At 38.8% G+C, this 23,334-nt stretch overlaps 1 protein-coding gene across 1 annotated transcript in view; it reads left to right on the top strand.

The window, feature by feature from the left end:
• The window catches only part of Usp45 (ubiquitin specific peptidase 45), a 62,537-nt gene that overhangs the window by 2,281 nt on the left and 36,922 nt on the right, over positions 1–23,334 (top strand). Inside the window, exons 2-5 of the mRNA XM_042679610.1 lie at positions 2,057–2,166; positions 4,553–4,725; positions 6,327–6,430; positions 10,105–10,205. Coding sequence (XP_042535544.1) covers positions 2,067–2,166; positions 4,553–4,725; positions 6,327–6,430; positions 10,105–10,205 — 478 coding nt within the window. The 5' untranslated portion in view covers positions 2,057–2,066. The remainder of the gene's footprint in view (positions 1–2,056; positions 2,167–4,552; positions 4,726–6,326; positions 6,431–10,104; positions 10,206–23,334) is intronic.

A 23,334-nucleotide genomic window follows, 5' to 3' on the forward strand; every position in this document is an offset into this window, starting at 1 on the left:
TAGCCTTGAGCTGAAGAGCTGAGGGACAGTGCTCAGGGCCAGAGTTCAGGCCCCATGACCGACAAAAAATAAATAAATAAATAAAAATAAATCTCTTATTTGAGATGTGGAACAACTAAATCCAAATTTAAGACTTTATATTGGAATAAATGAGTCATTACTTTGATCATTAAAAAGTAAACCATCATAGCTGGTGCCAGTGGCTCACACCTGTAATCCTAGCTACTCAGGAGGCTGAGGTCTGAGGATCGCAGTTCAAAGCCAGCCACGGCAGGAAAGTCTGCGACTCTTTTCTCCAATTAACCACCAGAAAACTGGAAGTGGTGCTGTGGCTCAAGTGGTAAAGCGCTAGCCTTGAGCTAAATTGCTGAAAGACAGCACCCAGGCCCAGAGTTCAAGCCCCACGACTCATACACACACACAAAGTAAATCATCATAGAGCTGTGTGTTGATGGCTCATGCCTATAAAACTAGCTGCTTAGGAGGCAGAGATCTGAAGATGTCAGTTCAAAACCCACCTGGGTTGTAAAGTCTGTGAGTCTCTTATTTCCAATTAACCACCCAAAAAGTCAGAAGTTGAGCTGGGGTAGAGCACTAGCCTTGAGCAAAATGAAGTTCAGGGACAGCACCCAGGCCCTGAGTTCAAGTCCCAGGATCAGCATGCGCGCGTGCGCGCGCGCACACACACACACGTAAACATCAAATTTGTAAAATATTACGTTTTATATCTGTAATCCCTGCTACCTGGAGGCAGATGATTGAAGTTAGAAGCCCATCTGAGTCAAAAGTTATTGAGATCAATATTGGTGGTTCACGTCTCAGGCTGAGATCTGAGAATTGCTATTTGAAGCCAGCCAAAGCAGGAAAGTCAGTGAGACTTTTTTTTGTGTGTGTGGGGGGGGGAGTCCAGTCGTGGGGCCTGAACTCTGGGCCTGAGCGCTGTCCCTCAGCTCTTCAGCTCAAGGCTAGTGCTCTACCACTTGAGCCACAGCGCCACTTCGGCTTTTTTCTTTTTGCTTATGTGGTGCTGAGGAATCGAACCCAGGGCCTCATGCATGCAAGGCAAGCGCTCTACCACTGAGCCACCTTCCCAGCCCCTCAGTGAGACTTTTATCTTCAGTTAACCATCAAAAAAGCTAGAAGTGAAGTTGTTGCTGAAGTAGTGAGCTAGCTTTGAGCAAAAAAGCTGAAGAATAGAATCTAGGCCCTGAAATCAAGCCCCAAGAACAGCATACCGACAAAAAAGTTAATGAAAGCTCTCAACTCAACAGAAAAGCTGGGCATGGTGGTACATGCCTGTCATCACATCTACCTGTGAAGTATAGGTGGAAGGATCACAGACCAAGTCAGCCTGGGAAAAAAATTTAAGACTGTGTCTGAAAAATAATTGGGAAAAGAGCTTGGGAGTGGGGCATCTGCCTGGCATGTTCAAGGACCTGAGTTCAAACTCCTGTACTGGTAAAAAAAAAAGATTTTTCGACCTAGGCTAGGTCAAATGTAATAATGTGCTCACATATAAATAAAACAAATAAAATGCAGGGCTGGGAAGGCAGCAGACTTGGTGTTCAGTGGGGGCAACGCAGACCCCAATTAAACAGGACATTTATGTGTCCTTCCATAGATAAAAGGTTCGCTCTCTGGTCTCTTATAAGGGCACAATATGAGGGTAGAGTCCTCATGAGGTAATTAACCCTCCAAAGATTTCATCTCCAGGACTTGGGATTATCTTTCAATATGTGAATTGAGGAGAGGGTGCTAGACATCTATTTAGTCCATAATAAGGTGGCTAGTTAGAGTCAAATGGAATGTTCCTTTTGAATATAGAGCTACACACACCTCCAGTCCTATATATTGACCTTCTTTTCATTAGCATAAATTAGTTATACAGGGAGAGAGATTTCATTGTTTACTGATTTTGAGAACCATCAAAAAGCTGGTCTTGCTATCATTTTTCTATGTTGTTTTGATATACATATATTTAAGAAAGTCCATAAAATCTTACTTTTGAAGCTTAAAGTGTATTTATTATATTTTTCTTCTACTTTTTTTTTCTTAGTAAATAACAGATGCGGGTAAAAGATCCATCCACAGATTTACCTGAAAAAGGCAAAAGAAATAAAAGACCTTCAATCCCTCATGATGAAGATTCTTCAGATGATATTACTGGTAAGCTGTGGATTTCTGGCCTCCAAATGTTTCCAGCTCCTAAATTGAAGGTGTTGCACAATTTAATCTCAGCAACTGGGGATTTGAGTCAGTTGAAGCCTGCCTAATGTACATTAGGCCCTTAAACCTTTTCAGTTTTAGTTCACTTATCTGTAAACCCATTAACAGTTTCACATTTAAAAGTCTGAATAGCTAGGCACTGATCTCTTACATCTGTATCCTAGCTCTTCAAGTGCCAAAGATATAAGAATCATGGTTCAAAGCCAGCCTGGGCAAGAAAATCTGTATAAGAAAATCTTATATCCAATTAACCACCAAAAAGCCTAGAAGTGGAACTGTGGCTCAAGGGGTAGAGTGCTAGCCTTGAGAGCAAAAGTTCAGGGACAGCCCCCAGACCCAGGAATGGAGCATGAATAATAGAATCAGAGAATGTTTTAGTTGTACTTTGGCCAGAGCCAAACACAGAGATTATATAGAAGACATCTAAATGATTTTTTCTTTAGGATTTTAAAATGTAAAATTCAGACAAAACATTTGTCGAACCATTTCTAGATCCTGTACTTGCTGATACAGGACTTTCCCTGAGCAGTCTTTTCTTTTTTCTTTTTTGTCAGTCATGGGGCTTGAACTCTGGGCTTGGGTGCTATCCCTGCGCTCTTCAGCTCAAGGCGAGTGCTCTACTACTTAAGCTACAGCGCCACTTCCGGTTTTCTAGTGGTTTATTGGAAATGAGAGTCTCACGGACTTTTCTGCCCGGGCTGGCTTTGAACTGTGATCCTCAGATCTCAGCCTCCTGAGTGGCTAGGATTACAAGCGTGAGCCACTGGCACCCGGCTTGAGCAGTCTTTTCTTTAGTGGTGTGGTCTTGCTTTTGAAACATACTTAAGAATTTAGACTTTAGGATTTCTCTTTTTATGTCTGTTTTTGTTGTTGTTTTGTTTTGGTGGGTCGTGGGGCTTGAACTCTGGGCCTGAGCGCTGTCCCTCAGCTCTTTAGCTCAAGCCTAGCGCTCTACCTTTGAGCTACAGTTCCACTTCCAGTTTTCTGGTTGTTTATTGGAATAAGAGTTTCACAGACTTTCCTGCCCTGGCTGGCTTTGAACTGTGATCCTCAGATCTCAGCCTCCTGAGTAGCTACGATTACAGGTGTGAGCCACCAGCGCCTGGCTATGTCTGTTTTTATAACTTTCTCTTAGTGTAAAATTAAGAGTCTTACTATTTAATTCAAATTTAAATATTTAATTATTATAAATACCTTTAAAGATTTGCATTCTTACTGTTCAGGAGGAAGAATTAAGGCGTGGTTAGCTTACCTCTTGTTAGTTGATTAGTAGATAAAAGGAAATTCCTTACATTTGGAAAGCAAGATAGGCATAGGTGAAATGTACACCATCTTATTTTCCTTTTGGAGTTACTCTTTCCATTGCTATTTGACTTTGGTAGATGTAGTTTTGATATGTGGGATATCTGAAGCAGAGAAATTAAGGTGTCCAGGTATTTGGGAAAAATGAAGGCATAACTGATCTTGGGAAGAGAAATAGTTATTTGAAGACTTAAAGATATATTTTTAGGGTCATGTTAGCAATTTGTCTCCACACAGTGCACACAGTGGCAAGGCAAAATAATTTGTCATTTGGGAATATTCATAAAAGAGAAATTTTCTTCTGATGTGCTATGACAAAAATAGCAAAGTTAGCTTATGTAAAAGATTTTATATGTATCTTGCTCTCTTTTCTTTTTTCTTTCTATTTTTTTTTTATGTTGGGCCTTGGTCTCACAGCTTCACACAAGTTCTGTATCTGCACCACACTGGGCTATAGCCTCACCAGCCTGTGCTATTTTAGTAGACTTAAAATACCTTTAAAGGACTTGACACATACTGGCTGTTCAATAAATAACATACTGGCTGTTCAATAAATATTTGAACCTCTTAATTTTGTTTATTGTTTATTATTTGTAACTAATTTAGATTCACAACAAAGCACACAGAGATATACTCACCCAGCCTTCCCTGGTACTAAATCTTACCTGACTGCAGTATATTTAATGGTATAATCCTTAGCTTATTCAGATTCACACACACTTGTGTGTGTGTGTGAGTGTGTGTGTATGTGTATGTATGTGTGCCATTTGATGACCTGTGTGGTCTTATATACTTCACAGAACTTGCATATACTATCACCTCCCTGCATGGTACCCATTTCCCATTGATAGCTTCTAGGAACCACTAATCCAGTCATTAGTTCTTTCATTCTGTTATATAAATGGATTCATATTTAGGTATCATTTTGAGTTAGTTTATTTTTGAATCATGATGCTTTTTTGAAGTTTAAAGTATTTAATGCTCTTATTAACTAAAGCTTTTCATTTTGTTTCATCTTAATTAGTAGCCTTAACTTGCCAACACGTAAGTCACGCTGTCAGTGTGAATCATGTGAAGAAAGCAATAGCCGAGAACCTATGGTCAGTTTGCTCAGAATGTTTAAGAGAAAGAAGATTCTGTGATGGACAGCCAGTACTTCCTTCTGATGTTTGGCTGTGTCTCAAGTGTGGTTATCAGGTAAGAAAATGTTGTATGTACATTTTTTAAAAAATGCTTTCTGTGAATTGGACTTTTAGTCATACTTAGATCTTAAAATAATAAGAAATTGTAAATAAAATTTAAAATAATCTTAAAATAAGTATATTTCTTATTTAGATGGTAAGTTTATAAGAATATATACCTTTTTTGGGGGGGGGGGGGTTCCGGTCGTGGGGCCTGAACTCTGGGCCTGAGCGCTGCCCCTCAGCTCTTCAGCTCAAGGCTAGCACTCTACCACTTGAGCCACAGTGCCACTTCTGGCTTTTTTTTTTTTTGCTTATATGGTGCTGAGGAATGGAACCCAGGGCCTCAGGCATGCAAAGCAAGCGCTCTACCACTGAGCCACCTTCCCAGCCCCTACCTTTTTTTTTTTTTTAAAGCCAGTCCTGCGGCTTGAACCCAGAGCTCAAGCTTTTTTTGCTTAAGGGTAGTGCTCTACTGCTTGAGTCACAGTGCCACTTCCAGCTTTTTCTGAATAGTTGGTTGGAGATAAGAGTCTCATGGCCTTTCCTGCCTGGGCTGGCTTCAAACCGTGATTCTCAGGTCTCAGCTTCCTGAGTAACTAGGATTAGAGGAGTGAGCCATTAGCACCCAGCAAAAAAAAAAAAAAGAATCTATCTTATCTAATATAGAAAGTCCAGAAGTAGAGACACTTTAGACTTAGTTAATTAAAGAGAAAGATCAGTAAAACTTTGCTATTTTAGCCTGGTGTCACTGGTTTATCTCTGTAATCCTAACTATTCAGGAAGCTAATACCTAGAGACTCTCAGTTTAAAGCCAGCCTGGGCAGCAAAATTTGAGAGACTCTCTAGTTAATTAGCAAAATGTCAGTCTAAAAATGTGGCCCAGGTGGTAGAGTGCCAGTCACAATTTAAAAAAAAAGCTGAGTCAAGTGAGATCATGAGACCCTGAGTTCAGACCTTGGTACCAGACCAACAACAAAGGCAAAACTGAGATTTCTTTCATTTTTTTTGTGTCATCCCAACTTTATGGCTTCAGGATGACTGAAGATAATTTGGACATTATGCTTCCTGTTACAATCTCCAGAGATCATCAAGAGGAGGAAAGAGTACATCTTTAAAAAAAAAAAAATGTAAACCTTTCTTGGGAATATCCATTAGACTTTACTTCTTCCTCTCACATCATGCTCATTAGAATTGACTGGGTTCATTTCCTGCTGTATCTAGTGAGGGAAATTACTTGTATTAGTTCTCAGTGAGGTTGGGGTGGAGGTGAGTCCAGGACTGGGAAATGTATGTTTGGAGCAGGGGTCCTACTGGCCTGCCAGGATCTTTAGTGTTCAACAGTGTGCAAGACAGAAGATGTAGTAGGCCTTTCTAAATGTTCGGAAAATTAACTTTGCTTATGATTGTTTTAGTTAAATACTATAGAATAAAAAAGGAAGTTAACCTCTGCCAAAAAATTTAAGTTGAATAAGAATCTGTATGTTTTCTGAAACTATTCTTTCCTGCTGAAATTAAAGACAAAACCTTTTCAGTATGTTTGAGTCAATTTAAGTTTTGGTTAATTTGAAACAAGCTTGGATGTACATCATGCATCTGTCATCTGTTCATCTTCAGGGATGTGGTAAAAACTCAGAAGGCCAGCATTCACTGAAGCACTTCCGGAGTTGCAGAACAGATTCTCATTGTATTACAGTTAGTCTGAGTACATGGATTATATGGTAAGTTAAATTCATTAGTACTTGTGTCCACTCAAACAAACAAACAAACAAACTAAAGTCTTTCTCTTTTTCTTTGAACTTTATAAGGTAAACTAAAGATATTTTATCAGTTTATATTTTTTTTCTTTTGTTCTGTGACTTAGAGCCTGGGCACTGTCACTGAGCTTTTGTGCTCAAGGCTAGCATTCTATCACTTGAGCCACAGCTCCATTTATGGCTTTTTTTCCTGGTTAATTGGAGATAAGAGTTTCACTGACTTTTCTGCCTGGGTTGGCTTTGAACTGTGATTCTCACATCTTGGCTTCCTGAGCAGCTAGGATTACAGAGAGCCACTGGTGCCTAGCACGTCTCTTTTATCTTTTGTGCTAGTACTAGGGCTTGAACTCAGAGCCTCACACTCTTGCTTAGCTTTTTCACTCAAGGCTGACACTCTGCTACTGAAGCCATACCTCCACTTGCAGCTTTTTTGTGGTTAATTGGAGATATCAGTCTCTCCAATTTGTCTGCCTATCCTTGTGGTGAACCTCAATCCTCATATCTCAGCCTCTTGATTAGTGAGGATTGCAGGAGTGAGCCACTGGCACCAAGATATTTTGTCTATAGTTAATATACTTTATTTTGCTTTTATATTTACATAGAGTTAGAAAGATGATTAATTTACTACTTTTTATATGTATGTTAGATTTATAGTAAAATGAAAATGATTAAAATCATTTTTGTGGGCTTGTAGAATTATTTTCCTATAACAAGAAGCTATATAAGCTTGTCAAATGTTTTTATAGGAATTTAACTGCTGTGCAGTTTTTTTTTCTTCCTGATTGTGAAACAACAACAACAATATAAGAAACAATTTCAGTACAAAACTTCATTAATTTAGGTTCAGTGGAAAGCCAGGTTAAAGTAGAGAGACCTGAACTGTATAAAAAGGAAGGTGAATCACAGATTTGGTTATTTAATTGGGGCAATAAAGAGGTACTTACAGTGGTTGCAAGACTGCTTTGAGCATCGGTTCTTATGTCTGACTTCATGTCAGAGTCACACAGGAGTATTTAATACATCCATAGCTGCTACCAGTCCTCTCTTAAACCATACCTATTCAATCAGGGCTACTGTATTTCTTCCTGTTGGTCATGCTGAAACCTAAACAGAGTTCAATCATGCTTTAAACTTAAAGTTAACCTGTTGATGAATTTTTCTAAGTACTCAAAGTTGTCTGTTGAAGATTCATTTTTCCTATACTTCTACTAAAGTACTGATTTATGAGCCCTCCTGTAGAAAGAACATATACTCTATGAAGATACACTTAAAATAATTAGATCGTGTAAGCACTTTGTATAGTGCCTGTTGTATACCAAAAACTCAATTTAAATTATTTTGTTGTTTTGAGTCGGCATCCACCACATTGTTATTTTGAACTGTCTTTTTTTAACTCTAAATTCTCTGCAATGATCCTGATTTTTATTTACTTGCTCTTTTTGTTATATAAAAGTTAAAACAGTGGATTATGTAGCAAATCAACTATATTAGCAAACATTTCTTGACATCTCAGTATTTTGTAAATCAACAATTATTTTATATTCTTACTATTTTTGTCACAAGTCAAGTGAGTTAAATATTGAACATCTAATATGGTGAAAGCCTGACAATTGCACCTAAATTGTTTGAATTCCAACTTGGTCTGTTGAGAAAAAATGTTTTTGGTAATGTTTTCTGTATCACATCTCCAAAGCAGAGGGAGATTGTATTGAGCAGGTTAAGTATTTAAATGCATTTTGAATGCCATTTTGAAAATGAATCCAAGTCTACTTTATAGCCATTAATAATCTCTGGATCACTAGTAGTTACAGTGAGGAAGACTGACCACATGAGACAGCTCTTCTGCTCAAGGCGAGTACTCCTGGTTTTCTGGTAGTTAATTGGAGAGAAGAGTCTCACAGATTTTCCTGCCTGCCTGGTTTTGAACTGTGATCCTCAGCCTCCTGAGTAGCTACAATTATAGGCATGAGCCACCAATGCCTGGCCAAATAAATATTTTTATATGACCATTAGATCCCATGATGATAAAGGAAGTAGGGGTAATATAGAAAAGATACATCTTAATACTAAAACCACAAATAAAACTTAATTACAAGTAAAAATACTTTACCTAACTGTCTACAGATCAGCTCCAAACAAGATAAAAAAGCTTTGTCTTTGTCTATTGCTGAATAATCAAGCTACAAGCCTACAGATATTTTGGCCTTTCTTTCTTTTTTCTTTTTTTTTTTCTTTTTTGGATCCAGTTGTGGGGCCTGAACTCTGGGCCTGGGCGCTGTCCCTCAGCTCTTCAGCTCAAGGCTAGCGCTCTACCACTTGAGCCATAGCGCCACTTCCAGCTTTTTTCTTTTTGCTTACGTGGTGCTGAGGAATCGAACCCAGGGCCTCATGCATGCAAGGCAAGCGCTCTACCACTGAGCCACCTTCCCAGCCCGCCTTTCTTTCTTTTCTTTCTTTCTTTCTTTCTTTCTTTCTTTCTTTCTTTCTTTCTTTCTTTCTTTCTTTCTTTCTTTCTTTCTTTCTTTCTTTCTCTCTCTTCTTTCTCTCTTTCTTTCTTTCTTCCTTTCTTTCTTCCTCTCTTTCTTCCTTTCTTTCTTCCTTTCTTCCTTTATCTCATTTTAATTGCTAGCCTTCTAACAGAAGTAGACAAAATAGTATAATGTGGGGCTGGAAAGTGGCTCAGTGGTAGAGTGTTTGTTTTATATGCACGAGGCCCCGGGTTCAATTCCTTAGCACCATATAAACAGAAAAGGCCGGAAGTCGAGCTGTAGCTCAAGTGGTAGAACACTAGCCTTGAGCTGAAGAGCTGAGGGACAGTGCCCAAGCCCAGAGTTCAAGCCCCACAACTGACAATAACAATAATAATAATAACAATAACAATAATGTGTTCCTGTATCCCTATTACCAGTTAATTTAAACATTATCAACTAACAGCTAGTCTTGTTTTATATTCACCAAGGTTTCTTCATCTTAGCACCATTGACTTTATAGGACAGTTAGCAGCTTCTCTGGCCTCTACTGCCAGAAACAGCCAGGAAGTAAACAAAACATGCCTGAGTATTGGGTTACTGTCCTCTGGGAAACAGTTAGTCCATACTTCAATTCACTAATATGTGCTACCCTACTACTCTCTTCTCGTGGCAGTTATTTTGACTCTTTGGTCTCCCTCATCTTTCATATTGAATGTAAAGCTGTTTCTGCCTGGACATAGATAATCAGTATGTCTCCTTTGCTCCAGATTCATGCCGCTGTACTGCTCTGCTTCTATTCCTGATGTCCTCCAATCTAGTTTATCACATAGTCAGAGTGATGTTTTTAAAATATAAATTGGGCCATACTCCTGCCCTGCTTAAAAACCCCTCATGGCATTCCATTTCATTCGAGGTAAACTGCAGAACCTTTCATTTAAAGTAGAAGGCTTTGTATGAACTCTTCTAGCTTATTTCTCTGGGTTTAGCTAATGCCTTCCACATTGTGTTCTCTGCTAATTTCCTTATAAGACAAAAGAGTACATTTCAGAATGTGCCAAAAGAAGAGAGGCAAAAAGTGTTTGTATATCAACTTTGTTACCTGATATGCAAACTTACTGGAAGTATAGTCATAATATTTGCTTAAAGTTTATATTTATATTTTTTCAGGTGTTACGAATGTGATGAAAAATTATCAACACATTGTAATAAGAAGGTTTTGGCTCAGATTGTTGATTTTCTCCAGAAACATTTTTCTAAAACACAAACAAGTAAGTGAAGCAGTTAAAAGAATTCATATTAAAATATGAGATTTCATACTTTGTATAAAACAAATTGTGGAGTGCCCTAGATTTCACTGTGATATCGCAGTCTATAATTTGAACAAGGATGTAATATCACAAAGCCTTAGCTAGCAGTCTCATAATATTGCTCTGTGAGATGTTTACCTAACAATAGGAGAAGTAGAAGTATTGAGTGACTGTGTCATGGGCTTTTAAACCAGACAGTCCTGAATTTGTACTTAGGTTTTCTTACTTATTGGCTGTGGGACATTTTGATTATTATGTGATCATATTGTGAGGCTTAGAAATAATATTTTGAAAATATTTAGAAATAATGTGTGTAAAAATACTTGCATTCAGCTTGTGACACATTTCTGTTGCTAGTATCTGTTGCTGTTTGTTACATAATCATAGTTCAGATTCTAACTCCTAGATGTAGCCAGACTGCCCTGCTAAAGGCTCAAGTTGCCCACAAGACTGCTCTCACATCAGGCAGCAGCCAAAAGCTCAAGCATGTCTAGGCCCCTGGCTACAAATTTGGACCATTCCTACCCTCTTCAGATTTGCTAATTTGCTAGAATAATTTAGGAATTCAGGCAAGGGATATACTTCACAATTATAATTTTCTGGTAACACAGAAGAATATACTTCACAATACATCAAGAGAAATACGGGGCAAGATCTGCCAGGTACGAGACTTCTGGGTCCATTCCACAGGGAGTGAGGCTACCACCTCTCATCCTTACACCCATACCCGTCCTCATATCCATACCCACAGGGGTGTGTAGCAGTCTGTGTAGGGAAGCTCTTAGTGTTCCAAACTTTTACTGAGGTTTCATTAGTGGGCTTGATGGATTGAATCATTGGCTACTTTGATTTCTGTTACCTTGACCATCTAGTCACATGGTTTGTCTTTCCAGCATGGACAGCCCCTGTCCTGAGTTGTATCTCTATCTCCCCCCTTCCCCCTGTGTATTTCAACTCAGGTCTTCATGTGTACTAATGTACTAGTTAATGACTCTCTGCCACGTGAGCAACAACCCTACCCCTGTTTTGCTTTAGTTATTTTTTGGATAAGGTTTGTAGGGCTTAAGGGCTGGCATCTAACTGACAACTACTGATCTTAAATCCCAAACCTCCCAAGTAGCTGAGATTGTAGGTATGAGCTACCATGTCTGATCTGAGTCAGCTCCTTAGTAGAACCTTCTAGTGATCTTCCATATTACCATTATGAATGACACTATGAATTACAAACCCACTATGAAAAGACCCATATGAATGACAAAACCTTCCTGATTCTCTGGAAACTGCAAAATTTTAGAGACTACTTATCAGGAAACTGGATCAAAAGCCAGCCCAAACCTTTATAACATGACAATAATGCATTATATATTCCATGTTGAGGGATTGGAGGTATGGCTCAGTTCGTAGAGTGCCAGCCAGTGAGCAAAAGCATCAAGTATCAAGTTTGAGTCCTGGTCTTGGACTTAAAAAAAAAAAGAATATTGTATATTAATATGTATAGACTGTTACCTAACATGAGAAATATATGGTATATATTAATATAAATTAAAAGTATATAGGGTGGGGCTGGGAAGGTGGCTCAGTGGTAGAGTGCTTGCCTTGCATGCATGAGGTGCCCTGGGTTCAATTCCTCAGCACCACATAAGCGGAACAAGCTAGAAGTGGTGGTGTGGCTCAAGTAGTAGAGTGCTAGCCTTGAACTGAGCTGAGAGACAGTGCCTCAGGCCCAGAGTTCAGGCCTCCTGACCGACCAAAAAAAAAAAAAAAGTATATAGGGTACCAGTTTCTTCATCCAAATATAGAAAGTGCTAGGCATTATACTCAGTCTGTAGTAGAGAAATAAAAATAGATTTTTCTTGCTGTCTTGGGGTTTATAGTCAGAAAAAATTATAAGAAAATACTTAAAGTCTGGTGTGTGCAAAGGAAAGACAGCAAAGGCAGTGTGGCTGAAGTGTGGTTTATTAGAAGAGAGAAGAATGAGTCTGGTGGGCCATAAGGAATTCCATGGTAAATAATGTGTATTTGATTGGAATTGTAAGGGAAGTTATTAAATTTGTTGTAAGCAAGGGAGAATCACAGTCACTTCAGTTTTGGGGAAAAAAAGATGACATGGGAGGGTGGGATTAAGAGTAGGAGTCATTAAGAAGGTTAAAGTAATACTGGGTATATAACTCAAGTGGTAAAGTACTTCCCTAGCAGTGGCGAGGTCCTGAGCTCAACCCCCAGTAGGGGAAGGGATGGGCAATTATAGGAGGTATTGTGGTGGGGCAGGTGAGAGGCTAGTACAATCTTAGTGGAAAGAAGGTAAAGGAGAGTGAGAGGAATTAAGTACAAATTTCAGGACATTGAACATCTAAGCAAGGGACAGTAAATGTACATAGTAAGTTCGAGGTGCTTTTGAAGCAGAATTAAAGTATTTAGACAGTGGTGGGCCATCTGAAACCTCAAAATCATTTGGTACTCAGCTTCTTGTAAGCTGCCCACAGCTGTCTGCCTTTATAATTGCATGTGTGTGCTTGTGCGCATGTGCATACACATGCATCACCCTAAGGCTTGAACTCAGCACTGGGTGTCGTCCCTGAGGTTTTGTGTTCAAGGCTAGGTTTTGTGTTCATACATGCTAAGCAAGTACTTACCACTAAGCTCCATTCTCAATCCCCACTCTACCACATTTGAACTACAGCTCCAGTTCTGGCTTTTTGGTAGTTAATTGAGATAAGAGTCTCAGATTTTTTTGCCCTGGCTGGCTTTGAACTGAGGTGCTCAGATCTCAGTGTCCTTTTTTTTTTTTTTTGTCAGCCATGGGGCTTGAACTCTGGGCCTGAGTGCTGTCCTTCAGCTCTTCAGCTCAAGGCCAGCACTCTACCACTTGAGCTACAGCGCCACTTCTGGTTTTCTGGTGGTTTATTTGAGATAGGAGTCTCACGGTCTTTCCTGCCCGGGCTGGCTTTGCTGGCTTTGAACTGCGATCCTTAGATCTCAGCCTCCTCAGTAGCTAGGATTACAGGCGTGAGCCACCAGTGCCCGGCTCTCAGTGTCCTTAATAGCTAGGATCATAGGCATGAGCCTCTAGCACCTGGCTTACACTGATAATTTAAAATGATATTATAAGTAAGTGGCCCTTGGCTGAGAAAAAGTTCCCTACCCCAGGTAGAAAGTGGCAACAAGCTAGGCACTTGTGGCTTCATACCTGTAATCCAGCTAATCATCTCACTAATATCTAAAGATCATAATTTGAAGTCAGCCCAGGCAGACATATCTAAGAGACTCTATATCTCTAGTTAACTAGCAAAAAGCTGGAAGTGGAGGTGTAGCTCAAGAGGTAGAGCACTAGCCTTGAGTGAAAAAGTCAAGTGAAAGTGCCAGGCCCTGAGTTCAAGCCACATTACCAGAATATACACAAAAAAAGCAAACAATTAGACAACAGAAACTGAAAAGTTATGTAAGAGTACAAGTACCAAGACAAAAGAAAAACATAGCTGCCAATTATTTTCTATCATAGGTGTCTTTCTTAGCTGTGTATCACTAATGAAAGAGTAATGAAGAGGTTGGAGAAGGAGGCAGTAAGCCCAGCCTCTGGGACAGCAAGAGAGTGACTAATTTTTATTACTTCTTCATTTACTTATTCAACGGCTATTTGTTGAATTCTTACTTTGTGGCAGGGATGCTAGCCATGGTTCCACTTCTGCTCTCATAAAGAAGCAGGAAAGCCAGGCGCTGGTGACTCACGTCTGTAATCCTAGGCTGGCATCTGAGGATCGCTGTTGGAAGCAGTCTGAGGAGTGAAGTCCATGAGGCTCTTATTTCCAATAAACTACTCAGAAAAAGCCGGAAGTGGCACCATGGTAGAGCACTAATCTTGAGCAAAAGAAGCTTAGAGGCAGAGCCCAGGCCCAGAGTTCAAGTCTCAGACCAGCAAAAAACAAAACAAAAAAGCAGGAAAATGTGGTGATGAAAGATATTTAATATGTCAGCAAATGAAGTTGGCCTTACTTGCTGTCTCCTGAGAAGGGCATGCACATTGCATTTGTTTTGTTTGCCATAATATTAGACATATAATATAAATATTGATGAAACTACAATTATAGAAATTGTTTTCTCTGGCTGTGTGTGTGTGTGTGTGTGTGTGTGTGTGTGTGTTGGTACTGGGGCTTGAACTCAGGGCCTGTGTATAATGCCTTAGCTTCCCCCCCCCTCTTTTTTTTTTTTAATAGTGAATATACTACAGAAGCGTTACAATTACATGGGCAAGATAATGAGGACATTTCTTAACAAGCATTGTTGCCTCCTCCTTTGTTTCCCCTTTCCATCCTTTCCCCATCCCCTACCCCCACCCCGCCTTAGCTTTTTGCTCAAAGCTGACACTCCACCACTTGAACTACAGCTCCATTTCTGGCTTTATAAGTAGGTAATTGGAGATAAGAGTCTCATGGACTTTCCTGCCCAGGCTGGCTTTGGACTTGGATCCTCAGATCTCAGTTTCCTAAGTATCTATGATTACAGCCACTAAAACTTGGCTTTTTCTGCATTTTTTTAAAACCTGAGTTCAAGGACAAAGCTAGTCTGATTTTGATTCGATTTTACAAATTTCTGGAATATTTATGACAGTAAGCAAGGGAGTCCTTTAAAAAAAAAAAAACAGTGTGATAAACCTGATAGAAACAACTCAAAAAGAGAGATTTATTTCGGCTCACAGTTTCTGAGGTTTCAGTCGGCAGGATATCCTTCTGGTGGGGCAGGACACATCATGGCAGCAAACATGTGCTAGAGCAAGGTTGTACACCTTCTGATGGCCAAGAAGTAGAGAAAGCAAGTCACCAAGGGGCTAAGGCAAGGTACAGCCTCAAAGTCACACTCTTAGTGATCTACTTTCTTTTTTTTTTTTTTTTTTAATTTAATTTTATTTTATTTGTGAACATACTGTACAGAGGAGTTACAGTTACATGGGCAGGATAATGCGTACATTTCTTATCAAGCATTGCAGCCTCCTCCTTTGTATACCCTTCACATCCCTTCCCAGCCTCCCCCCTCCCCCCCAATCCCAATTCTTCTCCTTCCCCCCCCCTCCCCCGCACCAACGTTGTAAAGCTCGTTTTGGACATGACAACTTGTACTTCTCATTGTTGCAACAGGTCCACCTGTATCTTTAAACAACTGGTTTTTCCCCATCTCCTCCACAAGTTATACTGACATCAAATATAGTGAAAGCAGGGGTTATACTGTGGGGGAGGGACATACAAACCAACAAAGAGATAATCTTATAAATGTGTTAGAAACACATGTATGAAAGAAAAAAAACATTAAAATACACATCTAAGGGTTCATTTTCCTGACATCACATTATCTGACCTTTTCTGCTTGACTCATACATATACTAGATATTACAAATAAGGGAAACCATGGGGCCTACGTTTCTTTGGGCCTGGCTTACTTCACTTAATATAATTTTTTCCAAGTTTTTCCATTTCCTAACAAATGGGGCAATGTCATTCTTTCTGATGGAGGCATAGAATTCCATTGTGTATATATACCACATTTTTTTGTGATCTACTTTCTTTAGCTAGGCCACACCTAGTGTCTTCCCAAATAATGCCACCAGCTGGAGACCAAGTTTTCAACCTCAAGAGAGCTGAAAGATGTGATATAAAAAAGTAATGAGAATACAAGCAGAGCAAGATTTCTGTTTTAATTGATATGGTGCATGTAATGATCATTTGAAAAGGAAAGAAATCATGGAGCTGGCTTTCAGGCTGACTCTCAGAGAACCGAATTTGGGGCAGGTGGAGAGGAGAGAAGAAATCACTTCAGGTGGTGGTAGGCACTGAGTATACCTTATTTGACTTTGTGGAAGCCTTCAGAACAGAAGCCTTCAGAATTCTTGGCACATGGGCTTTTGAAGTAGTTTGAGAGTGAGCAGAGTCTCCAGAATAGCAGAGTTCTGAGTTCTTGGTGGCCAGAAGTTCCAGAGAAAAATGTGTTTCTCTTTGTGGGCCAAGCTACAGGATTTAACAGGCAAGTTTGATTTAAAGTAAGATCCCAAGGCATTTTTAAGTGTTTTAGATTAGTAATCTGCTATACTCTAGTATGAAGCTTCAGAGTATTTTTAGAACATTCTTGGCAAATCATAGACGAAAGTTGACATTAAACCAAGCACTGGGATCTCAAGTCTGTAATTCTAGCTTGTCCAGAGGCTGAAATCTGAGGATTGTGGTTCAAAGCCAGCCTGGGCAGGAAAGTCCATGAGACCTTATCTCCAGTTAACCACCAGAAAACCAGAAGTGCTGCTGTGGCTCAAAGTGGCCTTGAGCAAAAATATCAGGGTCAGTGCCCAGGCCCTGAGTTCTAGCCCTACAGCGGAACACACACACACACACACACACACACACACACTCACACACACACACACACACACACACACTCACACACACACACACACACACACTCACACACACACACACACACACACACACACAAAAATGGGTTTGAGAGAAGGAGAGAAGGAAGGAAGGAAGTTGATATTAACATTTGTGAGAATTCTGGATCTGATTTTGCAGTTTTTTTAAAATAGTAACTGAAGACATGTAAAAATGTTGGTACATGGTAATTCAGAAGGAATATAAAATGTTGTTGTAAAGGATATAGAGAAATCATAATTTGTTATTGCTTGCTTAAATAGTGCCATAATGAAGCACGTGCAGTAGACTAATAAGAACATTCTGGAATAGTATCTAATATAGACTAACAGCAAGGAAATTTTTTTTGGAAAAATTTGTTTGGAAAAGAAGCTTTGTAAACCATCTAGACCAAAAGGGAAAAGGTATGTTCCAGGCAGAGGAAATAGCTTTTAAATAGTTCTAGGGAATTGTACAGAGCAGAAAGGAGTTTTGTGGTGCTGGGGATGGTGAGAAGTGAAACTTAGTAGATAAGTAGGAGAATTGGTTAAAGCAGTGTTAATTTAGAGTGTTTCCTGAAGGCAGTTTTGTATTTTAGATAGGTTACTTGTAATATGAAAACAGGAATGCATACTCACACACATGCACACACTCACACACACATCTGCCTATTCATTACACTAATGTCATATGACTAAATACATATTTCTAAGGAGAATGGTTAACTGGCAGTTTGATTTGGAGAATAAACAGGTAAGCTAATTATGATGCAGTTTCAAGGTAGGGAAGTTATGAGGAAGCAAGATTTTCCTTTTCAAGATTAAACTTCTTTTCAGCTGTAGAAATGGGCAAATTACATTATTACTACATGACTGGGTTAGGTAATTGCATTAAGCAGTTGAGATGAACCCTAGTGCAGGTTCCCAGAAGAATGCTTACAGCTGTGTAGATTTCACATCTGATGTTCAGATTTGCTGAAAAAACAAAAAACCAAACCAAACCAAACCCCTCCCTCCACTTTATATACATAATGAAAAGGTCCTCTATAACACAAGATTGAAAAAGGTCAAATAAACATTTTTATGAAACTCAGTCAGAAATAAGTGTTATTAAAATTAGACCTAAAAGCTGCACATGATAAAAAGATTGGGGTCTGGGGTGTTGGCTGGGAAAATAGGGAGGATAATGAATAGGCAAAGCAGAAGAGAGAATTTTTAGGGCAGTGAAATGACTCTGATGACACAGGGATGGATGTGTGTCATTATGCATTTGTCCAGATCCATAAACTCCACCACAAGAGTGGGCGTAATGCAAACTCTGGACTTTGGGTAATAACGATGTGTCAGTGTGGGTTCATCATTTATAACAGAAGAACCATTCTAGTGGGGATGTTGGTCATGGGGAAAGCTAGCCACTTGTGGGACAGAGGCAAATGGCTCAATTTTGCTGTGACTCTACAACCTAAAAAAAAAAATGTTTAGTGTTAAAAAGTGATCTGTGTTTCCTTAAAGGCTCATGAGATAATGTTACTTCATTATTTTTGTAACAGGTCATCGGTCTATTCTACAAGTACTTACAGAATACAGAAATTCTGATAAAATTCTGTTAAAATACTGGTTTTGATTGCTTTGCTTTCTGTTAACTAGACAGATAATTGACAGTTCCACATTCTTTTCTAGACAAGTAAATTTGACTCAGTTTTAATGCTGGTGGTAAACCATTTTAAACAAGACTCAAAATAATTAAGCATATTCTGTTAAAAATTATAAATTCTGGTATACAAATGTCATGAATTATGTTGGTTCTTTTGGTTTATTTATTTTGTATGTGGTCCCAAGGAATTAAACACAAGGCATCAACCATGTACCATTAAGCTACATTCTGAACCCCAGTTCTTTTGGTTGTAGAAGGTGTAAGTTTTCTGAACCTTCATTTGAAACTAAAGCAGTAAATTGTATAGTGGATATTTGAGATTAAATATATTATGACCGTTCATAGTAGCAATTTGATAGTTTCTTTTTTTTTAAGTAAGTTTGTTCTGCTATAAAGTAATGTCCTGCTCAGAAATTTGTGTTTCCAAAATTGAGCACTAAAATCTTATTTCTGTATATACCAGGGGTTGGAAAAAAGGTATTGGATATTTGAAATGCAACTTAAGTTAACCTGCAGAAATGTAAATCCAGGAATCCTGAATTGACATTTCTTGAAAACATTTGCTAAGATTATAAAGATAGTTACCTGATTAAAAAGATAGTCACTTATGAATATATGTCTAGCAACACACACACAACACACACACACACACACACACACACACACACACACACACACACACACACACACACACACACACACACACACACACACACTTTAAATGCCAGTTCTGGGGCTTGAACTCAGGGCTTGGGTTCTGTTCCTGGGCCTCTCTGTACTCAAAGCTAGTGCTCTACCACTTGAGCCACAGCTCCACTTCTGGCATTTTCTGTTTACGTGGTACTGAGGAATCGAACCCAGGGCTTCATGCATGGTAGGCAAGCACTCTACCATTAAGCCACATTCCCAGCCCTGGCCTTTTTTGTCTTTAACTGGCTAATTGCAGATAAGTCTCACAAACTTACCTGTCCTGGCTGGTTTCAACCCATAGTTCTCAGATTTCAGCCTTTTTGAGTACATAAGATTACAGGCATGAGCCACGGAAGCCCAACTATGTTTTTTTTTAAAAAAATTTGCTTTGTTTAGGGCTGGGAAGGGGGCTCAGTGGTAGAGCGCTTGCCTTGCATGCATGAGGCCCTAGGTTCGATTCCTCAGCACCACATAAGCAAAAAGAAAAAAAACCGGAAGTGGTGCTGTGGCTTGAGTGGTAGACCGCTAGCCTTGAGCTGAAGAGCTGAGGGACAGCGCCCAGGCCCAGAGTTCAGGCCCCACGACCCACCCCCACCCCCCCAAAAAAATTTTGTTTTGTTTTTGTTTTCTTTGGTGGTACTTATAATCTAACTTAGGGTCTTAAGAATGCTAGGCAAATGCTCTATCACTAAACTACATTCCAGGACCAGTGGTTTTATTTGTACATTTATCATTTAGTATCTTTTAACTTGTTTTATGAGAGTCAATTGTCTAATATTTGAGTATTGAAATCATTACTATGGTAGAAATTTTTGAATTTGTGTGTTGGTTTGGTGTGTTTTTATTGTTTACTTTTTTCTGGCTCTTCAGCCAGTTTTCTGTCCTGTATCATCAGAGGTCTGTACAAGATCTAGGAGGGCTTGGTTTGTGCCTGTAATCCTAGCTATGCAAAAGGCTGAAATCTGGACTAGGAAGGTGTCTCAGTGGTAGAGTGCTTGCCTTGCATGCATGAGGCCCTGGGTTCGATTCCTCAGAACCACATAAACAGAAAAAGGCGGAAGTAGTGCTGTGGCTCCAGTGGTAGAGCATTAGCCTTGAGCTGAAGAGCTGAGGGACAGCACCCAGGCCCAGAGTTCAAGCCCCAAGACTGACAAAAAAAAAAAAAAAAAAAAGCTGAGATCTGAAAATCTTGGTTTGAAGTCATCCTGGGCAAGAAAGTCCATGAGACTTATCTCCAATTAACCAGCAAAAAGCCAGAAGTGGAGTTGTACCTTGAGGGGAAAAAAAAAAGTTTAGTACCAGCATCAAGAAAGAAAGGGAGGAAAAAAAAATGCCTATGAGGTTTACTCAACCAGCAACTCTGTGTACTACAGACCCTGTAGGCTTACAGCCTTCAAAGTCAACTACAGATCCATAAAAGATACTTAAGAAATTTAGGTAGTAAAAAATAAAACTATTAGGCTGGGCACTGGTGGCTCACATGCTTGTAATCCTAGCTACTCAGGAGGCTGAGATCTGAGGATCGAGGTTAAAAGCCAGCCAGGGCAGGAAAGTCCATGAGACTCTTTATCTCTAATAAACCACCAGAAAACAGCAAGTGATGCTGTGGCTCAAGTGGTAGAGCGCTAGCCTTGAGCTGAAGAGCTGAGGGACAGTGCCCAGGCCCAGAGTTCAAGCTCCATGACTGAAAAAATAAATAAAAATAAAAATATTAGAATGCTGGAGGTGTAGCACAGTAGTAAAATGAGTGATTGCATAGGCCCTGAATTCTGTACCTAGAACTAGAAATGAAAAATAAAACAAAAATGTTCGCTACACTACCTCAGTTTCCTCTCAATGTTCTTTGTCTTTTAAGCTTGTATTGTACTGTATAAGGGGCTTTCTGATGACAGTGTCAGTAGAATATATTAAATCCTTTTTAATAAAATGCTTTCAAATATAAGTAGTACTTTTTAAAAAAGTAAATGCAAATAAACTTAAAATGAACAAAGCAATTGATAATCACAATTTCACAGTTTGTTTTTGTTGTTGTCTTTTTAGTTATATTGCAAAACATCTTGAGGTCTAGTTTTTAGACTATTAGATTTTCTGTTTGGAAAGAAGAAGAGAGTTGTTTTTAAAACATCCACACTTCCAAACTGAGAAAGCTTTGTCATCTCTATAAAGGAAATGACAATCATTCTTAGAAGTTATAAATTGTGTCCTACTAAAACACACATACCTATATTTGTCAAATAATTGAAATGCTAGTCTGATACCTCTGTTTTGAACTAGATATTCAGCCGATATTTTTTCTTTTCTTTTCTTTCTGTCTTTTGGTTTGCTCTTTTGAAGCAAAATTCTCCATAGCTCAGGCTAGACCAAGCTCATGTCAGTCTCCATGGTGCTGATTAAGCATATGCTGCCATACGCAGTTGAGCATACAATACTAAACAAATAGACAACATGATACTTAGTTTACAGAGGATTTACTGAAATAATGTTTAATGCTATAAGTTTAAGGCCTAACACAATAGTGCTGTTCATATTATATTCTTATGTTCTAGTCATAGGCTAAGCAATTTAGTATAAATTACTGTTGTGCTTCATATATTGTCTGACACCCCATAAACATTTGATTAATCAATTTAACTTGTTATATATTAGAAAACTTGTACTTTTAAAATGCAAAACTAAAATGTTACTCTGTTTTCCAGTTAAATTAATGATCTGATCTATTTGATCCTCACACCTAATAACATGGTTGATGTTGATATTTTCTCACAGACTGACATATAAAAGTCAACAGAGCCTTGCCACGTGTGTGAAGTGGCAATTTAACCATGAAATAAACAGTTTTTATTGCCATTGCCCTGTGGACATGTTCTTTCTGGCAGTGCTGTCCATATTTGGTGGCTGTGCATGGAGAGCCAGGTGGTGCTGAAAAGCATCGTACACTGAAGCGTGGACATATCTAGGTTTGACATTTGTCATCCCTTTCTGCTGAAGGGAAGGAGAAAATCTGTTTTTCCATATGTTTATGCTTTTTTTTTTTTTGCCTGCAGTTTTGTCCAGATGGTCTTATGAACATTGTTTACTTTGGGATGTTATCCCAGATGTTTTAAAAAACTAATGGGTAAACATGGTACATACATATATAAATTATTGTATGCTATGATTTCTAAATTTTTTTAAGATTAAAAGATAATTTATTTCTGAGACTATTTTTATTTTTTCCTTGCTCTTTTTTTTATTATTTATTTTTTTATAAGTGAGTGTTTATACTTACATATATTAAATATTAAATATTCTGTAACTTTTTTTCTTGCAACTGTTCATTTTTCAGATTAAAAGCTAAAACTTTTTCCACATTATTTTTTTTACATTCTTAAAACTTTCTTTTAACATTACCAAGAATGTTTTGAGTCATTTGTCAGGGTTTCATATACTCAAATCTATAAGAATCTGCCCTTTTATAATTATTCTCATTCAAAATAAATTATTCATGAGAATATAGGTAGCAAAATGACAGTGGATTTATAATTATAATTTTATTATGGTCTTGAGAAATACTAATTAACCTTTCTGAACTTAAGTTTTGTAAATGTAAAAATCACTTAACTGCTTTGCTTAAAAAGGTAGAGTTGGCTGGGAATGTGGCTCAGTGGTAGAATGCTTGCCTTGCATGCATGAAGCCCTGGATTCGATTCCTCAGTACCACATACACAGAAAAAGCTGGAAGTGACGCTTTAACTCAAGTGGTAGAGTGCTAGCTTTGTGTAAAAAAACACCTCAGGGACAGGGCCCAGGCCCAGGACTGGCAAAAAAAAGAAAAAAAAAATGGAGTAGTACTTTGAATTACTCTTTTATCTTGAATATCTTAAAAGTTACTATGAAAACATCTATTATCAACAGATAGAATGAGAGTCTGAAACTTACTTGTTCTAGGTTCTAGTTGGGCTAAGAGGCAAATTGTTCTGTCTGCAAACCCAGACAGGAGCCATGTCAGAATCCCAAGTTAATGCAGAGAAGAGCTAGCAAGACAGGAGTCTGGAGTTGAGAGTTAAATATAACTCTTTAATGTCTGGACATCAGTTACCAGTAATAAATACTTTTTAAAAAAGCAAACCAGAAGCTGGGTGCTAGTGAAACATGCCTATAATCCTAGCTACTCAAGAGTCTGAGAGCTGAGGATTGCAGTTTGAAGCCAGACTGGGCAGGGCAGGAAAGTCATCTCCAATAAATTACCGAAAAAAAGTGGAGCTGTGGCTTAAGTGGTACAGCTAGCCTTGAGCAAAAAAGAAGCTCAAGAACAGAGCCTAGGCCCTGTTTGTGTGTGTGTGTGTGTGTGTGTGTGTATACGTGTGTGCAACAGGAAA

Source organism: Dipodomys spectabilis, unplaced genomic scaffold (genome assembly GCF_019054845.1).
Source record: "Dipodomys spectabilis isolate Male_0828 unplaced genomic scaffold, ASM1905484v1 ptg000053l, whole genome shotgun sequence".
Taxonomy (NCBI): domain Eukaryota; kingdom Metazoa; phylum Chordata; class Mammalia; order Rodentia; family Heteromyidae; genus Dipodomys; species Dipodomys spectabilis.